This window comes from Narcine bancroftii, chromosome 8, assembly GCF_036971445.1.
Source record: "Narcine bancroftii isolate sNarBan1 chromosome 8, sNarBan1.hap1, whole genome shotgun sequence".
In the NCBI taxonomy this organism is placed as follows: domain Eukaryota; kingdom Metazoa; phylum Chordata; class Chondrichthyes; order Torpediniformes; family Narcinidae; genus Narcine; species Narcine bancroftii.
The window spans coordinates 105,757,549-105,777,141 of record NC_091476.1 but is presented as its reverse complement, the minus strand read 5'-3'; the positions used below and the strand labels follow the sequence as shown (position 1 = coordinate 105,777,141).

The 19,593-nt window shown below is 40.5% G+C and overlaps 1 protein-coding gene across 1 annotated transcript; it reads left to right on the top strand.

Annotated features, from left to right (window-relative positions):
* The first annotated feature begins 2 nt into the window (after nt 1–2).
* Nucleotides 3–18,566, top strand: ten1 (TEN1 subunit of CST complex). The gene is made up of 4 exons (XM_069894707.1): nt 3–176; nt 8,170–8,270; nt 10,844–11,001; nt 15,020–18,566. The coding sequence occupies exons 1-4, from the start codon at nt 117–119 to the stop codon at nt 15,172–15,174; spliced, it is 474 nt and encodes a 157-aa protein (XP_069750808.1). The 5' UTR covers nt 3–116; the 3' UTR covers nt 15,175–18,566.
* Nucleotides 18,567–19,593: the final 1,027 nt, after the last annotated feature.

Genomic DNA, 19,593 nt, shown 5'->3' with positions numbered 1-19,593 from the left:
ACCCCTGAGTGAATTGCGCACGCGCCGGGTGCACCGAGCCACCGATGGTTTCTCCCCGGACCCGGACGGTGTCGGGGGACGAGCGGCTCCTGCTGTGGTGATTTCGCTGGCCTTTCATGAACAGGAGACTCCCCGCTCCTTCATTAGCAGGAGGTTCCCTGCTCCGAGGTGGGACGGTAAGGTCTATAGGCGGAAGATGAGCGGAGGGAGAAGCGGGAGGTTTGAGATGGTGGGATGAAGTTGTTATGGCTTGAATCAAGGAACTAGTAGAGGGCAGGGTGAAGTATGAAAGTCGAACCGGAGAAGAGACAAACCGAATCGTCGCCGGGCGAGTCTGCAGTCGAGGTGACGTTTAATACGCAGAAGTGCTGGAGAAACTCCACTCCAAGGATATAATACCAATGTTTCGGGCCGGAGTCTTTCGTCAAGGTGTGGGCAAAATGCAAACGGTGCCTGAAGAAGAAGGTGGGGGAGGAGCACAGGCCAGAGGTGCATGTGGTGAACAAGAAGGTCGTGGAAAAAGGATAGTTCTCTGAATGGAGAAGGAAGGGGTGGGGAGCTAGATGACAGGATTTGGAGGGATAGGGAAAGAGAGATGGGGAGGGGGCTAATGGAAACGAGAGAAGTTGATGTGAATGCCACCAGATTGGAGAGGTCCCATTTGGAGTTGTTCCTTGACTTGCGGGTGGTGTTATGGGCCCAGATGACCCCAAAACCCAGCAGCCATAGAAATTTGCCAAGACAAAAGATTACTTAAACAAAAGTTACTTTTGCTTTTCTTTAAACATAAAACTTTAACTTATTAATTAACTTAACAACCTAACTTAACCCCCTTCTAACTCTAAGCGCACATGTATATAATGTGTATGTAAGTTCAGAAAAGTTCTTTAATTCACAATCCAATCTCACTTCTCACTCCTCCAAGTTCACCAGTATTAGGCAATTCTTATAGAATTCAACATTTATGAATTTCACCAGGTTTTGGTGCTTGAAAGGTAAATGGTTACCGCTCAGGAAGGTTCTTGTCAGCTTTCAGAGAGATTTGTTCGTTGGACACCCAAAACTGATTCCTTCTGATCAGTCACTTCAGTTTCTCGCTGGAGAAACTTGCCCCATCAGAGTTTTCCAGATGATAACCTCTTTTTTTCAAGTCACCACAGAGTTCCTTTTTATTTCCATTTCAAGTGAAACATTATACAGCCAGCCATCTCCTCTTGTATGGACCATAAGGGCTTTGAATAGGCTGAATTAAGAACTCACAACCTGTCTTCAAAATGGGGTTTTTCTACAAGCTTTCCAGCTTCTCCTGTTCCATTCCCGGCTGCTGCTGCTGAACTGTAGAACTGAATTGTTTCTCTCACACAGAAAACCACATGATCCTCTGAGAACAACAAACTGCATTCAGACAGACTGCGGCACTGAATCCAATCTTCCAAGTCTGTTTATTTGTTGCTTTCCAAAACAGCAAACCTTATCATGCTCTTTAAACCACCCTACAGGGACTCCCATAAGAAACCCACATTCCTATGGTGACCAGCACAACAGGTTGCCTTTGATACAGTAAAGGAAGCTGTTGAACAAGTACTGCCACTCGCCTTGCCTCCCACCCCCCGCACCTTTTAAATTACAGATCTTGGCCAGCAATGGAACCTCTCTCAGAAGATCCAAAGGTGCAGAGTCCTGCTAGGCTTCTGGACAAAATCTCTGCCTGGTGCCACCGCTCGCTGCAACCCATTGGACACTGGAGACATCGACCAACACTTTCCTCAGGGTCACTTATGATTTTGCTCGCACCTGTTCAGTGACACTGACCAACAAGACAGTTTCTCATGTATTATGCAAAAAAAAGTCTAATCAAATAGAACAGATGTTGCTATGGAAACTTTATCACTGGACATTCTAACTTTTGTAATGGACCTTTTTTAAATGGCACCCTTTAACTCTGGTTTTTACTCTGCATAATGTCTCTAAGCACACTCAGAGAAACTGACATACAATTATAGATACATAATTGCAGACTGTAGATGTAAAGTTACAGTTTGTACATTTCCCAGCTTTGATCAGGTCATGGTAGGAAACATTGTATCATAATGATAGCATCACCCCAGAACTCCCATTAACAGAAAAACATGTCATGGGGTTGGGGCTGTGGGAGCCTTTATTTAAAAACACTATATTGGCTAACTTTCAGTCCTGACTCCTCCTGGCTATTATTACAGGGATCCAACACAGGCACTTGGGCACCTGTTGAAAAAGAACATGAGTGGGAACAGCATCCTGGTGTCAAATATCATCCCAGAAAAACGAGTGCCACGGGTACACCTGGGATGTATGTCTGCACCCTGCTTCACCTTGCACAGTGATGGGCATCTGGCCTCTAAGCGTAGGGAGCGCCAAGCATGAGACCAAGGCACGAGATGCTCAAGCCAAGAGAAGGCTCTGGCACCTGATGGATGACCTTGCACTGCCTGCTCACAGACATTGGTGGTAAGGGTGCTCACATTTGTTAGCAAAGTTGGAGAAACCAGGCATTTGAGTCAGTGACCAATCAAATTCCTTTTTCTACCCTCTCTGACACTGGGGAGAAGGTCCCACAGCACCCTGCTCATTAGTAACACAACTCTTGTTTGGTCGGGGGTGGGATGAGGTGTTGTCATTGAATTTGACTATGCTTTGTCTAGCATTTGGAAGGCGCTAGTGTATATATTGACCCACTTGATTAGTACATATTTTTAAAAACATGTCTTTTTATTTTTACTTGTAACATGTACATAGAGTTATTGATGTCTCATAAGTGGTGTGACCTCCGAGGGGTGAATTATATTGGGAAGGGTTGTAGCTGTCATGTGACACCACAGTCCCCTACCTAGTTAAAGGACACACCAGCTGGCAATCAAGGTTTGATTCTGCCCCACCTATTAGTGCACACCTTTCTGTTGGCTGGCTGTTGTAATTAGATTAATTCTCCTGGTACCGAGCCATTGGCTCCTGCTAGCGAAGTGGGCTGGAACCTCCAGCACTATAAAGGTACTATGTGTTCTTTGCCCTCTCTCTCTTTGCCAGCTTGGGATTACTCTGGTTCACTGCAGGCCTAGAAATGTGGAAGGATGCTGGAGAAACTGTTGGTATGATGTGCACTGTTCAAAGTGTTGGGAGCGTTTAATTAGTGACTCTTGTAGCCTGGAGCTGTGTTTGCACTGAGTCAAGGGGTGGTGGGGCATTGTCGTGATTTTTCTTTGATCATTGTATGTACCAGTTTGTTGTGTGTGTATTTTGTTCCCAAGCTATTTTCCCCACATTCGTTATTAATTGTCCGCTATTTCTTTCTCATGGCTGCTGTAAATTGTGTGTGTGCTGCATCAGTTTCCATTTCCCACACTTGCGTTCTGTAATTAAAATCCTTCCTAACCAAAACTGTGTTCAGAGTCCTTGCCTTTGAGACCTACCAAACCTGTGCCTCACTCACAACAGTATATCATATGTTGAGAAAATGGGCAGTGTGGCAGAGGGAATATAGTGCTGGGAAGTGTACGGCCGTGCAGTTGAGAAAATGGGCAGTGTGGCAGAGGGCATATAGTGCTGGGAAGTGTACGGCCGTGCAGTTGAGAAAATGGGCAGTGTGGCAGAGGGAATATAGTGCTGGGAAGTGTACGGCCGTGCAGTTGAGAAAATGGGCAGTGTGGCAGAGGGAATATAGTGCTGGGAAGTGTACGGCCGTGCAGTTGAGTAAATGGGCAGTGTGGCAGAGGGAATATAGTGCTGGGAAGTGTACGGCCGTGCAGTTGAGAAAATGGGCAGTGTGGCAGAGGGAATATAGTGCTGGGAAGTGTACGGCCGTGCAGTTGAGTAAATGGGCAGTGTGGCAGAGGGAATATAGTGCTGGGAAGTGTACGGCCGTGCAGTTTGGTAGAAGGAATAAACTATTTTCTAAATAGAATGACTTAAAAGTCCTAGTGTTGTATTTGCTGAAGGTTAATGTCCAAGTTGAGTCGATAGTAAGGAAGGCAAATGTAATGTTAGTGTTCATTTTAAGTGGCCTAGAATGTAAAAGCAAGTATACTGAAGCTTTACAAGGTATTTGTCAAACCACATTTCAATATTCATGATTCAATTTATTGTCATGTAATAAAGACAGTTCAATATTACACCAAATTTATTTTTGTCTGCATTAAGGAAGACAGATTTGTCATCGGCAAAAATTGCCTGAAACGCCTCTCTCAGTCAGAGGGAAGCAAAAGAGAGTCCTCTCAGATTTACTGATTGTCCATGGGTTTTCCTCTAGCACTCCTGCAGCCACACAGTCCAGTCCAAACCATCAGCAGCCTGAGCTCCAGATCCGAACCTCTGATACAATCAGTAACCTTTCAACACTCTCAGCATGCCCTCGCATCCCAGTTCCATGACTTGGTCCCCCTTCAGCCAGTACCGACCCAGTCTCCAGCAGCCCGTAGCCCAGTGCGAATCACTAGCAGCCACAACCTGCGTAGGTTTCCTTGCCTTGTTGTCAACAACCCGCTCGCTGCCTGTGTGTTCAACTGCCATGGTCACCGTCCTGTGGGTCATATCCTCTGCTTCTCCTTCTCAAACGGGGGTTGGTCTCCCTGTTTTTTTGGTGCCCTGTGCCAGTGCTTTGCTTCCCTGGAGTCTGCAACCCCTGTCTTGGGTGCAGTCTCAGTGGTTGCATTATTTTTAAATAAAATCACTGTCTGCTCCATTTACAGGCTGTTTAAAGTCTGTACGTTACTGACGGCAGTCGGACTGGGTGGTTGGAGTACTGCAAGCACTTTTCACAAGATCAATGCATGATCCTTCCTGATGCTGGCAAGGTTCAAGTTGGTCACCAGGCCTCACTAGCAAGACCCAGGAAGATCAATGCAGCACTCGTTATAAAAAAGCAGAAATATACAAACATTCAGTAATCAAATTACTTTCTCTGAAGTTGATTCTAAAAGGAGTGCCAGGGTAATTAAGATACTGTATATTTCAATATACGTCGACCCCCATTTTTCAGCCTCATTTCAAGGGTTTTGAGGTATATCTGGTGTATAAGTCAACCCTGATTTTCTGGTGCAATATCTCTTATGCAATTGATGACATGAAAGATGATTTATTATGGGACACTTACGAAGTTAAAACTGCCTCATCAGATATAGACTGGGATCCATGTTTAAACAGTGAGAGTATGGATGTGCTTGCTGCTATCTTTTGTCTCAGATGATAGTGAGTGATTTTGAAGGATTCTAAATTGTTGTTTTCAGAAAATGGTGACTTTGAAGGATTTTAATTGGGTTGGTCCATTGACTGGCATACAAGTTGATCTCCAAAGATCAAAGTGCCTGAGACGGGCAGCTGACCGGCATATACGTCAACCCTGCCCCATGAAAATCACACAGATTGATCTGCTGGGTGTTGGCTGGAGGTGATTGCTGTCATGGAGGGTCCATTGACATAATGCAACTCACAACGAATGTATGAAGCAAGTTTTAAGTTGAAAGTGATAGGAATGGCCAAGATGCCAACTGCACTGCTGCAAGAAAATTGGATGTATGAGAAGTTGGTAAGAGATTGGAGGAAGAAAGAAGAGACTTTAAGAAAAATACCAAAAAGGCAATGTTCGCTGAGAAAAGGAATCACTTATTGGCCAGAGTTGGAAAATCATATTGCAGAAATGGGAATGTGAACAGAGGCAAGATTGCTAGTCACCTGAAATTAAAACAAGGACATTTGCACTGCAGTGGGCAAAGTCACATCCAGAACTCAGTGATGATTTTGAGGCTATAATAGGCTGGTGCAAACGTTTCATCTGGTATTATGTCAAAAAACAAAAATAGCACAAAAACTACCAAAAGATCTTGATCATAAAGTTGTAAGTTTTCACCAGTTGATTACACGTGATCAGGAGAAACACCAGTTTGCATTGGCAAATTTCGGAAGCATGGATGAAACCCTCATGAATTTTGACATGATAGGCAATAGAACAGTGGAATGGAAAAGTGTTAAAATTGTGCAAACCAAAAGTGCAAGGCACGAAAGGACCAGGTTAAGATCCATGGTAATCTTCAAATTCGAAATTAAACCTAAAATAAAATTCCCTGCAGGTATTTTTGTACATTTTCATGAAAAAGGATGGATGGATGAAAATGGTGTAAAACTATGTAGAGACAATGTGTGGAACAGGGGGCCAGGCAGTTTACACAAAGAACAGAGTTTGCTGGTCTGGGATGTGTTTCGTAGCCACTTAACTGAGAATACTAAAAGTAGATTAGCACTACATAATACTTAGATGGACGTTATCCCGGGTGGTTTGACATCTATATTGCAACCTCTAGATGTCTGCTTAAATAAGTCATTCAAAGACCATGTGCACAAGGAGTGGAATAAATGGATGTCAAGTGTAGAAAAGTAGTTTACAAAAGGCGGGGCAATTCGATTGGTCTCCCACCACTTGGAAATCAGTTTATTTTTGGTATTGTTGCATATTGTAATCAGCCCTTTCCAAAAAGTAAATTAGATTAAATAAACAATATTTTAGGAAGCAACCTTTTGTAATGTTTGATCTAGTGTTGGCTCAGTTATGCGCAATTGAAAAGGTTTTGCATTATTCTATTCATTCCTAGTGACCTTCATATCCAAACCGGGGAAGACTAAAAACAAGTTGACTGGAAAGCTCATCTATTTTACTTAGAATATAATGTGGATTATTTGAAGAGAATCTTGACAATTGTGTGCATTCAATTCTCAATGTTTCATTTCAAGAAAGGGTCTCCCATCTTAACTGAAGTGAACTCCTCTCCTTCGTTTAGGTTCCTATACTCTGATGCAAATTAAGCCACAGACCAGCCCTGCTTGTAATGTTGATAAGGTTTAGAAGTGAAACATCATTAATGTTTTGTTTTACTGGTCCTGCATTGCAAGCCATTGGCAGATAGTCCCTCTGTCTTTCATTGAACCTTGTATTCAGACCACAAGCAATTCGATGCATGCCACTTGGTTTCTATTTGTTTTTGTGTCTTCTGGTAATATACCGTAATTTTCCCTCTGCACTGGTTTGGTTTTCAATGAAGGAAACCTGGATGAAATGTGATTGTTTAAGCAATTAATACTGCAGTTTATAACCAGGGTCATATATTGCATTGTATAAATGCATTTTTGTGTTTGAGCTGTGTTTCTATTTCTTATTTTATCCATATCCCAAACACACGCATCTTTGCCATAGCAGTGTCTATATTTGTAGTAGTGTGTGCCAAGCTGTTTGGTATGCAACAACATCTTGCACTGTACCATCCCAATGGAAATGCATAATTTTATCTCACACATTTTTAACACTTATTTGTGATATAAAGGTAACAAAGTTTTTTAGAGTTATCCTCGTCACTGTATACCCTGGCAGTTAATTTCAGATAGGCATGTTATCAAATGGAATTTAAAATTACAAAGCAAGACATTTTTTATACACATGTGGTAAATATCAGTGACAAAACTGCACTTAAACCATTCTTGATTTGGTTGAGAAGGTTGTGGTGACAAACCTATTGAGCTACTGTAGTACTTGTGTGTTAGATTGCTGAGTGAAATGATTGCAAGCCACACTCACTAACACTACCATTGTGAGCACCAGCCCATACGATTCCTGTCTCAGCCAACATATTTCTGTGGGTTGCACATTGTATGTCAAAGAGTTGCATATGGCTCGTGAGCTGTGGTTTGACCACCCCACATTGGCCTATTACTTTCCGTTAGTCTATTCTCTTGCGTTGGTCTATTTGATCCTTTCAAAAGGTATTGGAATTTGGTTTTCTTTTAATAGTCAACAAATGGTCAAAATTGTTGAATAAAATTTCACTCTTTGGTTGTACAATCCTGACCTTGAGAGTTCAAGGAGGTCAACTGATTTATTTGCAGCTTATGGGGGAATTTTCATCCAGTACTGCATTTAATCATTTTCCTGTGGAAATTACTTTCATTGTAGACTTGAAAGCATTATTGCCAGCTGTTTACTCCAGTGTAAATGATGGATTAATGGTGATTCACATGCTGCTGCCAGGTGATGAGTGATAACCAACCCTGAAACCATCCTGTGTAATCACCCTGGATATTTTGTACCATGAATGTCATCAATAAGTTTCTGACTGGTGAACAGAAACCAATTTCAGGTATTTTTTTTAATAGAAAAAAAGAAAAATGCTGCCGCAGCCTGGTGTGTTTCACTTTCTGTGGGAGATCTGTTCAGGTGCAGTGAATGAAGGAAGTGCAGTGAGAACCTTTGGCAGGTATGAGTAGAAAGGAGCATAATGAGCACAAATCTCACATTAACACTCACCTTGCCTTCCTCTGTGCCACTCTTGGTTGGGAGATAACAATTTTTTAAAAAACTGTTATTTTTTGTACACAAATATTGTTTGTTCTTCACAGGAGATGAAGGACTTCGTCCTTACTGTTCTAATCACAGCACATATTTAACTGGTTCCACATTTTAGTTTCTACTGCTGTACTGCTCTCCATTCAATGATCATTCAAAATTCAATTTATTGTCATGTGATTTTTAAAAAGTATCATGTTACACAAAATTGCCTTTTGTCTTCTATAAGGCAGACAAATTTGCCATTGGCAGAAATTGCCTGAAGTGTCTTTTACAGTCAGAGAAAGAGAAGCAAAAGAGAGCTCCCCCAGAGTCACCGAGTGTCCACAAATTCACCTCCAGCACTCCTGCAGCCATGGTCCCCCTGCTGAAGTTTGAGACTCTCCGAGAGGTGGCAACATCTCTCGGCAAGAAGAAGAACTTCTAGAGTCCAGCCAATGTCCCGGTCGGGGGAGGTGGAGAAGCTGCTACCGGCGCCCTGACAACCTATTACAAGTGTGCAGTCGTTGCCTCGCTTCGGCAGTTGGGACCAGTCCAGGCATTGATAAGTATAGTTGGGAAGGGCTTGCATATTGTAGTTTGAAATCAGCTTTTGAATTTGTAATAAACATTTGTATAAACTGAACTGCTCTTGGTGTGTGTGTCTATTTTCTTTCGGTAGCTCAAACACTGACCAATCTAAAACAAACAAAATGAGAGGTATAAGTTTACCCAAGACACCAAATCCAAAAAATAACCCACCAAATAAGACATAAAACCTAAAATAACGTTAAGATATAGTAAAAGGAGGAATGATATGATCAATATACAGCCTATATAAAGTAGAAATAATTTATGTACAGTGTAGTTTCACTTACCAGAATTGGGAAGATGGTGAGTTTTGTCTGCCCCGCTGACTTTTTTTTTGTAAAAGCAAAAATCCTTTCATAAAAAGAAACACAGGTTTCTTCATAAAAGCAAATTTGTGGCACAGGCAATGAACCAAGACATTACAGTGGTACAGGCAATAAACCAAAAAAATATTGGAGGCATGTAAGGATGGGACAGCAGTTATCATGGGTACTTTAACATGCACATTGGGTGAATCAGGTTGGTTGAGGCAACCTTGAAGAGGACTTCATAGAATGCATATGCGGTTGCTTTCTTGAACCTACAAGTGAATATGCTATCTTAGATCTTGTCCTGTGCAATGAGACAGGTAAAATTAGCCATCTTTTTCTTATTTTTGGAGAGTACAAACATTTGGTTTAAAGCGAGCGTATAATGCCTAAATAAGGGAAACAACGAGAGGATAAGGAAGAGTCGACCAGTTGTTTGGAAGAGTATTAGGTTTGGCGGGTTCACAGAGATGCGAGTCAGGGCACAATTGTTACAATCACAGTTAACTTTAATGAACACAGGAGACAAAGAGGGGAGAATGTCAAATGATACTCAATTTCTATATTAGTAAACAACTGTATAGACATTCATGTTGGACCCAGGTTGATTAACAGGTGATGTGACTTTTGAATAAATTTCAGACCAGGAGATGTTCCAGATGGGCAGGGAGGCCACATGTTTCTCCACAATCCACATAACCTTTCACCCCTTGGAAGTTGCAATCACAACAAAGACCATCAACAAATGGTTTCTATCTCTATCTTGCCTCCCCCTCCCAATTTCAAAATGTGTCATCTTCAAGGAAACGTAAGTGATGGTATTCCGAATTACTATCTTATTAATCTAGTAAACCAAACTTTGTAGTTACAGCTTTAAGTAGCTTTAATTTGTTGATAAAATGAATAAACATTTTGCATAACTTTGCATTGAGATGCCTTTGAAGATCTTCCTATGCTCATAACCTTGGAAATACTATCATCGGGGTTCACATCTGAACTTTCAGATACTGCTGATTGAGTTTCTATCTTCAGCATTTTGCTCAGTACAGCATCAGTGGGGCTTTGCAATGTACATTCATCGGTTTCAGTTAATGCTTTTATTTTGGCCATCTTCACAGCATATTGTTTCTCTAGTTTTTCCTTTTCTCGCTTTAGTAATTTTTTTTGTTGTCCTTGCTGGAATTGTATTTTCTTGTTTTGAACTTGTAGGGGAGTTGAGGGGAAAAGGCAGAGAGGTGGAGATGAGCCTGTCATCAGATTAGCCAAGAACTAGTTGAATGGAAGAACAGGTTTGATGAGATGGATCCCATATTCCTGCTATTTCTCATGTTGTAAGATTGTAATTCAATCTTCCTATTTGGTTGCATTCCTCTACCAATTTACAATGGTTCAGTTGATTCTTTAGAAAATATTACATAGTACAAAAAAGATAAACTTAGTTTGGCAAATGTGGAAACTTCTAATGTAGAAGTTCTAGAGGGGGATCAAATCTGATGCATTTCTGAAACCATGTATAAAATAACTTGTTTATCTTGGACATGTCTCTTTGGAGTATTGCAATGCTATTCCTATATCAGCATTTCCATTTGATTATTTTGTATTGTAGGTTAACTAACTATGATGCCAGGACCTCTGAGGCAACTATATCTGTTCATCACAACTCGATTGATTACCATCTTCAGGTCCTTACTTCACTAGTGGAACCATTTGAAGCTCGGATTGGAGCAGAATATATGGCACTTGGAGAGGTGGAAACCACAGCAGGTAGAATGAGGAAAGCTTTGAGAATGAAATAGATAATGTGTTTCAGATCTACCTTTTTTATAGTCTCATTGAATTTCTCCAATGTGGTCTCCTCATTTTTTTATGGGCTCAAAACTGCTTTGATTTTTAAAGCTCCTTAAACCCTATCTTTATCCTAACACCAACATGCTGCTGCAGTCTCTAATTTTATTTGACACTGCTCTTGTAAGATATCTTGGGATGTTTGACCATATTGAAGCCTCTCATTTATCAGCAGTTGTTGCAGGCGATATGAGCTTGTGTTTGTCAACAACAGCTTGTTTTTTGTCCTCCACATCTCTGCAATTAAGATGTGTAATGCAGGTTTAAGACCAGCAGAGGTCATGTTAATTCAAGTCCCTCCTATTTGTATGTTAAATTTGGGTACAAAGTGCACATTCTCAGTGTGTGATGAGAACAAAGTGCAGGAAGCTCTTTGATTAATGGAAGTTCTACATTACCTTTCTAGCCTGATGGATGAGCATTTACATTACAAGCATTAACTAATGATTCTGAGATGTACCATGGTAATTAAGTTCAGTAATTGAATAAATATTAGGTGCTTTCAAATTGCAGCACCCGGGTGCGATGACTGGGTCATGGGTGAAGGATGCACCTTCAAATTGCATCCAGTCCGACCTAATAAATGGCCAACCCAGCGATTTAAGGGGGATCCCGCCCTTGTGATGACGTTGTAAGTGACAGGTCACACATTCAGTTCCCTTTCTGTTTTAAAATTCTCCTAAATGCGTCCCCTCCGACAGCAGCAGTCACGCTTCTGCCCCACAAACGTCATACCCTCCCCACACTCCAATCATGGCAGTGACCTCTTCCCCCCCCCCCCACCCCCAATTTGTGGTAGTGGCACATTACGGCCATCTACCTGACCGCGGCAGCAGCAATCTCTACAACCACCCCCCCCCCACCCCCGGATTGCAGTAGCAACTAATTACCTTCTTCCATCCTGTTTGCGGTAGTGGCACTTCAGCCAGGGGTTTCCCTGTGATGCAAGTAAGTGCTGACGTCACCAAAGTAACCAGGTTGACCATTTCCTCTTTCAATTCACCGGAGGAGTATGCCCAGGTAAGTCTTACTGGGTCCCCTGACCATCTCTGAAGTAGGTCTGGGACTTGGTTGGGTTTTGACTGGGTTGACCTGGTTTGAGCCTTTCAAATAGCTAGGTTGTCAACTGAGCAAGTTGCCCGTGAACCCCATTTTGCATGGCAATTTGAAAGGGCCTATTGAATTCAGGCAATTATTTGTAGTGTTCGTCATGAAGCTGATGGATTGTTGTGAAAACTCATTTGGTTCACTCATGCCTTGGGAGAGGAAGTCTGGTATCCATAACAAGTCTGGCATGTATGCAATGTACTAGATCCTTGACTTTCTCATCGAAAGACCACAGTCAGTACGAATTGGAAACAACAACTCCTCTTCACTGATTATCAACACAGGTGCACCGCAAGAATGTGTGCTTAGCCCACTGCTTACTCATTATACACCCATGACTGTGTGACCAGGCACAATTCCAATGCCATCTACAAATTTACTGATGACACCACAGTTGTTGGTAAAATTACAAATGGCAATGAGGAAGTGTACAGGAGGAAGATAGTTCAGTTCATTGAATGGTGTAATGACAACAACCTTGCGCTCCACGTCAGCAAAACCAAGGAGATGATTGTGGACTTCAGGAGGAAGTCAAGAGAACACAGGCAAGTCTTCATGAAGGACTCAGTTGTGGAGAGCGTCAAGAACTTCATTTACCTGGGTGTCAACATCTCCAAGGATCTGCCCTGGAGCCTCCATGTTGATGCAATCACAAAGAAGGCTCTCCAGCAGCTGTACTTTGTGATGTGTCTGAGGAGATTCGGTATGTCAACGAAGATTCTCGTGAACTTCTACATGTATATCGTGGATTGCATTCTGGCTGGCTGCATCACTGCGTGGTAAGGAGGCGCCAACTCTCAGGACAAGAATAAACTCCAGAGGATTGTTAACTCAGCCTGTGGCATCACAGGTACCAGACTTCATTCCATCAAGGACATCTACATGAGGTAGTGTCTTAAAGCAGCCTCTATCCTCAAAGATCCAAGCCATGCCCTCTTCACTCTGCTACCATTGGAGAAAAGATACAGGACCCTAAAGATGAGCACTCAACAGCACAAGGACAGCTTCTTCCCCACTGCCATCAGATTCCTGAATAATCAATGAACCAAAGACACTGCCTTACTTTTTGTGCACTATTGTTTTACTTTTTTATTGTAATGTTGTAAAATGATAATAATATGAATGTTTGCAATATGATGGTGCTGCAAAACCAACTTTCATGACTTTTTCATGACAATAAATTCTGATATACTCAGTAGTTGACCTGCATCCGCTGCTTTATTTTGAATATATAGGTTAGACAGTATGTGGTTAACTTGCCAAAGGAATCTAAATCCCATCAGCAAATTACAAAAAAATGTAATTCTGACGGCAGCTGGAAGCAACCAGTGAAGGCCATCATTTTCTTGTCTTGTGCCTTACAAATGTTAGAGACTTGGGGGAAGTAGCCACCCAAACAGTATCTGGGTTTGACTGCATTTAGTCTTGTATTTGGCACAAAGCATTTTCTGCACTTTAGTTTTGATGGTTAGGGGTGATGCTGCTATTAACTGTCAAAGATGCATAGTAAAGTATTCATGCTCACTATTGTTGGAGATGATTATTGTCTTATGCATGTGTTGCATGAAGGTTGATCTGCAGCATTGAGATTGGATCATACCAGATCTTGAAGTACATGTGCTTAATTACCTAACAAATTGCAAAGGCAGTCTAACATCCTGAATTCTGACCAGTTTATGGGATGGGCAGCTCTTCATTAAAACAGCTGAAAATAGGTGGGCCTCACCGTATGCACATTATCTATTTAAAAAAATTTCTTCTCGAATCATTGTGCCTGGTAATCCAGCAGATCTCTACCTTTGTCATTTATAAGGCCTGTGAGCATATGAATTGCAGCACAAGTTCTTTGGCTTTTGTATTCTATGCTATTATTTATAGAGCCACAGATCCCATATATTTTTAACTCTCATTAGCTTTCACTGCCATGTTTAAAGACTTGAATACTCTACTCAACCCTTTCCCCTTTTTAAATAGCATAATTTAGTTTGTATTTCTGCTCTTTATACTTCTGCATTAAATATCAAAGAGGATATAATTTCAGTCTGTATGTCCTCTTCATGTCTGATTCCTATCTTCCACAGTAATATGACATCATTTTAGCTGAAGATCAGTGGTTTAGGTGTTCTTGAAAGAACTAGGGTGCATTTATGTAACCACAAATCTTTTGCTTATTTGCTTCATTTATCAGATGCTAATTATTCCTTTTGATTTGAAATGACCATCATCTTCTTTATTCTTACTTTGAAATCTATTCATTCAGTTGAATATGGCATTTGAAACTCTAGCAAGCCCTATACTTTGTGCTGCTAATTACATTTGTTGCCCTTCCACTTCTGTTATTAATTCAGGATTGTGAATGCCGGTAAATAAATGTATACAGTCAAACAAGGGAAAAATAAAAATCCTACTTGGAGCTATTCTTCAATAAAAAAAAATTGCAGATTTTTTTTTTCCAGTTTCATGCAGATGAATAGTGATTCAAATGGACAAGTTTATGGTCTGAAATTTTTTGAGGTCATTGTTGTTTCATTGTCTTAATGATTTCATGTTGCAATTTCTCTTGTACAAGATGTAGGGATATAAAAGGGGTCATTGCAGTGTTTCCCTTGGTTTTTTGACTTTATTTAAGTATTGTAAGTTGTTCCTTTAAACTTTGGATTTTTTTTCATTCATTATGCAGTATTGGGTCAACAAGGGCAACTGCAGCACTTTGGCTGAGATGGAGAATCTCATCACAAGATTTTGGTAACTTCACTCAGTTGCATTGTTTTTTGTGCATGCTACAATTATTTTGAGTGAATGAATATTAACTTAGTGGTATTATTTTCAGGCAATATTCCTGTGATCCAGGCTCGACTACTGATTGATACGGATGGAGTTGACTTGCCATTACTGGAATATGCTGTACAGGAACAGAGAAAGTACTTCCAACAAAGAGTCAGAAATGCTCTTGAAAATGAGATAGCAAACAGAAGAGATGTGTGAATGTGAACATGTTTGCCATTGGAGTTGGAATTTATTGTTGTGCCTTACAGGTGTGACAGCTGTTTGTTTACAACTGTCTGGATTTCTTTGAATTTCTGTTTTAGGCTGGTGCTGCTCATCCGTCTGCTTCCCGCATGCTGTACTTACTTTGCCCTTCAGATGTGACTGCTTGGCTTTTCAAAAATGTTTGTCAAGTTTAAATTAAAATAGCCTGGGGAAATTGCTAATATATTGAAAACTTTTCAGTATTTGCTTTTCTGGAGTGTTTTTGAGCATCATTCTGAAAGAAGTGCTTTAGGGATGCTATACATTGAGTTTTGGATTTTATCAGTGAAGTAAGGAAGCTAGATTTTCCCTTAATTTTTTCAAGCTTATTTTCTGTTTGAGTATGCAAGATTAAGACTTGCCAGTACTTTTGGAGCTCTTGAGAATAAGTCCTTAGTTTTGTAGTGCTGTATGCTTTATCTTGATGTTGGTTATTTAATCATTTAAATCTGGCACAAGTACCAAGATATTCTTCCAGGACAAACATGGAGCAGGTACTCAAAATACAGCTGTAATTGGGTCTTGTTTATCAGATATGCCACAGCTATAAAGTTCTGAGATTACAAGAATAATTTGCCCCTTTCACACTTGCATCCCACTAAATTGGCTGTTCACTGTCCTGGGATAGGAATGGACAAGTTTTATGGTCTGGGACAGTGAATGCTTGGAGGAGCATTGTAAGGAGCCATCCCCTGGGTTAGGACTGTGTTACCTTCTACTGGTGATGTCATGACATATCGAGTGATGGTGAACCTGCCCTAAATCTTGATCAATGTATATTTGAACAAAATTAATCATACCTTATTATAACATAATTAAGTTTTATGTACAGCCCAGTATGAGCCCTTCAGCCCCTGTTGTTGTGCTGACCTATATAAACCTTTATAAGGCACCCTGGGAAAGTGCTATCAATAAATAGCAATAGCAGACAATTTTTAAACAGGGTTGGAAAGCTGGTAGGGCTTTAGCGCATAATTTGTACAGAGTGGAAAAGTTTATTGTGCACACAATTTATATAATGTATGGAAGGTTACATCGTGTACAATTTATAAATACTGTGGGGGGGGGAAGTGATGGTGGACTTTCCCTCCCAGAATTCCATGTGACAGAAAGGGGTGTATGATGGGCTGCATGCACAGAGCATTCGTGGAGGGGTTTCTCTGCCACACAGCATTCTGGGAAGTCCAGTCCACCATTGCTTCCCCCCCCCCCCACAGTCTTTATAAATTGTGCACTATAGCACTATCAATTTTCCCAGGGTATTTTAAAATTCTCCACTATTGATATTTATTGCATCTCTCTCTCTCTCTCTCTCTCTCTCTCTCTCTCTCTCTCTCTCTCTCTCTGCAACTTTCCCACAGCAAAGTTTATACCTTCATTTTAATCCTCTTCCTTCACGTTCCTGCACTCACGCAAAAACTTGGGTATGGTGCCTGCAGATGCCAGGGATTGTACTAGGGGTTGAGGACGTCAATCCTTGGCATGAGATGATGTCATCTGACACCAGCATTGAACTGACTTTGCTTTTGCAGTAGACACTTTAAAATCTGATTGGCGGTTAATTCCTGGGATCACTTGCAAGTGTGATAGGAGCTATTGAGTAACCTTTGCTATATTGTGAATATTACATGAAGTTACATATTGATCTGCCCCTTGTGAATATGTTGCACAGTACATGCTGCACAAGGACAATTTCTGAGCTCCTATTGTAAAGTTTGGGCATCAATAGTGGATTGAATGAATACACAAATAGGAACAAGAATTGGACAAAAGCTGTGGACAAAACAGCTGTTCTGGTGGGTGGTCAGAATGGATGCATCTCCTTTGATGTTGTGAATTTGATTTAATTTGTCTTTTGAGGCGAGTTAATATTTTTTGAGTATCACTAATGCATCTGTGGAATTTTGGTAATACCAGTGAACTGCAGAGTAGTAGAGTATTTTACATAACTGGTTCTCTGGCATTGAAACTCATGAGAGTGACTCATATGTACAGACATGTGATTTATTCCACACATCTCCAGTGATGCCCCTTAGTCATATCTCAGCAAAGCTACAATTTGACTTTGTACCTTAAATCAGTCAAGCAACATGGAAACAAGCCCTTCGATCCACCAAGTCCATTCTGACCATCAAACTCCTATTTGCACCAATGCTCTTTTTTTATTCTCAACCACCCTCAGTTTCTATCACTTGCCTATGATGGCCATTTAACCTACCCAGCCTGTATGTTTTTTGCTATGGGAGGAAACTAGAATATCTGGTGGAAACCCATTTAGTCATAGTGAAAACATGCAAGCTCCAAGCAGATGGATCAGTATTCTACTGGTTACTGACACTGGCAATGGCTCGACCAATGATGCTATTGTTCCCTGTTTGAAACCTATACTTTGTGAATAGTCCTGAGGACATTTGGGACTGTGAAGCCTGTACATTGAGATAAAGATGCCCTTTGTTAAAAGAAGGAGTAGATGTATAAATTTATTTATTTTACCCACAGCAACCCTACACATGGAAAAAGCTGTTCACTGCATGGATGTTTGTCTAATTGTAGATGTGGGGTGATTGCATATTTACAAAAAACATCCTCCTAACTGACACCATATAGTGGAAAACTTGCATTTAAAAGGAAAGAGCTAAGATTGAGCAGCATCTTGATACTTTTGAAAAATCAAAGCCAAGAGTGTGTGTGCTGATGTCACAATTACTCTTTATTCGAGTAAGTGACTAAAATTTGAGGAGCTTCTTCCAGTTTATTTCCCCCTATAGAACATCTTTTTCTGCCTGCTTCCATCTCTTGCCTCTTCCTTTCCTTCGCACTGACATTCACCTATCACCTGCAAGTCTGTGCCCCAACCGTCCTCACCTTTTTGTGCATTTGCCTAATTTTTGACATCTCTGATGAAGGGCTCAGGCTCAAAATCTCACTGCATATTGCTACAATGGATACTACATAACCTACTGAGTTTCTCTAGCCCAGTGGTTCTCAACCCTTTTCCACTCACATACTACTTTAAGTAATCTCTTACTCACCACAGTGCACCTGCCATCGGTGCTCTGTGGTCAATTAGGGATTAATTAAGATGATATGTGAGTGAAAAGAAAAAGGTTGAGAATCACTGCCTAGCATTTTTGTGTATTGTTCCAGTTCAACAGCATCTACAGATTTCTTGTTTAAAGTCTTAACAATGAAGTTTCAATAATTGTCTCAACATAAATGTATGAAGGAACAGCTGCACTATGAATCACTGTGCAGGAAAAATGTGTTTGTGGATAATTTATTTTCTTGAATGCTTCTGATGGCCTGTCAAGGTTAATAAATGTGCTCTCTTCATGGATCAATTAAAATAGCTTTATGTTTCTATAAAGCACACAAAGATGTTCTTTTCCCAAAGGCAGAAAAACATTTCAATTCTGCAAAAATGTGCTTGCAAATTTCTTCAGACAGGAATGAAAGTTTTGGTTGAGGGTGAGTATGTATTGGCATTTTACACACTTTTAATTTCAACAACAACATGCTTTTTTACTGCAATCAAATATGGATTTTGTGCAATTTGCATCTCCCTTAAGCCATTATTTTCTATACTCATCCCAGTTGCCTTGCACCATTGACCCTTTTGTTGTTCAACAATCTGTCTTCAACTCATCATTAGGTTTCTTTTATAATCTCTCAAAGGGAATATTCGTATCCATTATTGTATCCATTATCATATGTTCACCAATCTGAAACAATTTTTTTCTGTATTTGCAAGGGTTGCATATTTTACAGATTGTTTGCAGTTGTATCTCTATTTTGACTTATCTCTATTTTGACTTGGACTCTACTTTTGTGAGTATTCTGATTGTAGATCAGAAACACTTTCTTTCTGCACCATCCTCTGCATTCTGTACAGGTTAGATAGCCTAAAACCAGAGGATGAAAGTAACTGGATGTAATTATAATGTCCTGCACCTGAGAAATCTTTCTACCTTAGTTTACTATAGAAAAATAGCTGCGAATATCACAAGCAATGGAAGAAATTTGAGGTGAATCTTTTTGCAGCAGGATATCCACTGGCACAGTTTAACTCTTGATTAGAAGCAGATAAATGAATAATATCTGTATAACACATTGATTTTGGCTAATGAATTGCATTTGATGTCACTGCAATATTGTAATGTAGGAATTTGGGTGAAAATTGAACATGATCTTCACGTGTTATATCAAAGAAAATGGTAGATAGCATCTCCATCTATTGCACAAGGCCTTCTTTCAACTTCCTAAAATCCCTGACTTTGGTGAATCCTTAAAGTTAGTTATTCTCAAATTCAACACTAACCTACATCTGAAAAGTGTTAGGGGTGGGAAACTGTAGATGCTTGAAATTTGAGATAA

Excerpts from the sequence above, each read along its gene's own strand:
- ten1 (XM_069894707.1), top strand. The coding sequence starts at position 117 with ATGAACAGGAGACTCCCCGCTCCTTCATTAGCAGGAGGTTCCCTGCTC. Across the intron at positions 177-8,169 it reads CCCTGCTCCGAGGTGGGACG|AAAAAAAGAAAAATGCTGCC; the intron begins GTAAGGTCTATA and ends TTTTTTTAATAG. Across the intron at positions 8,271-10,843 it reads GCAGTGAGAACCTTTGGCAG|GTTAACTAACTATGATGCCA; the intron begins GTATGAGTAGAA and ends TTTGTATTGTAG.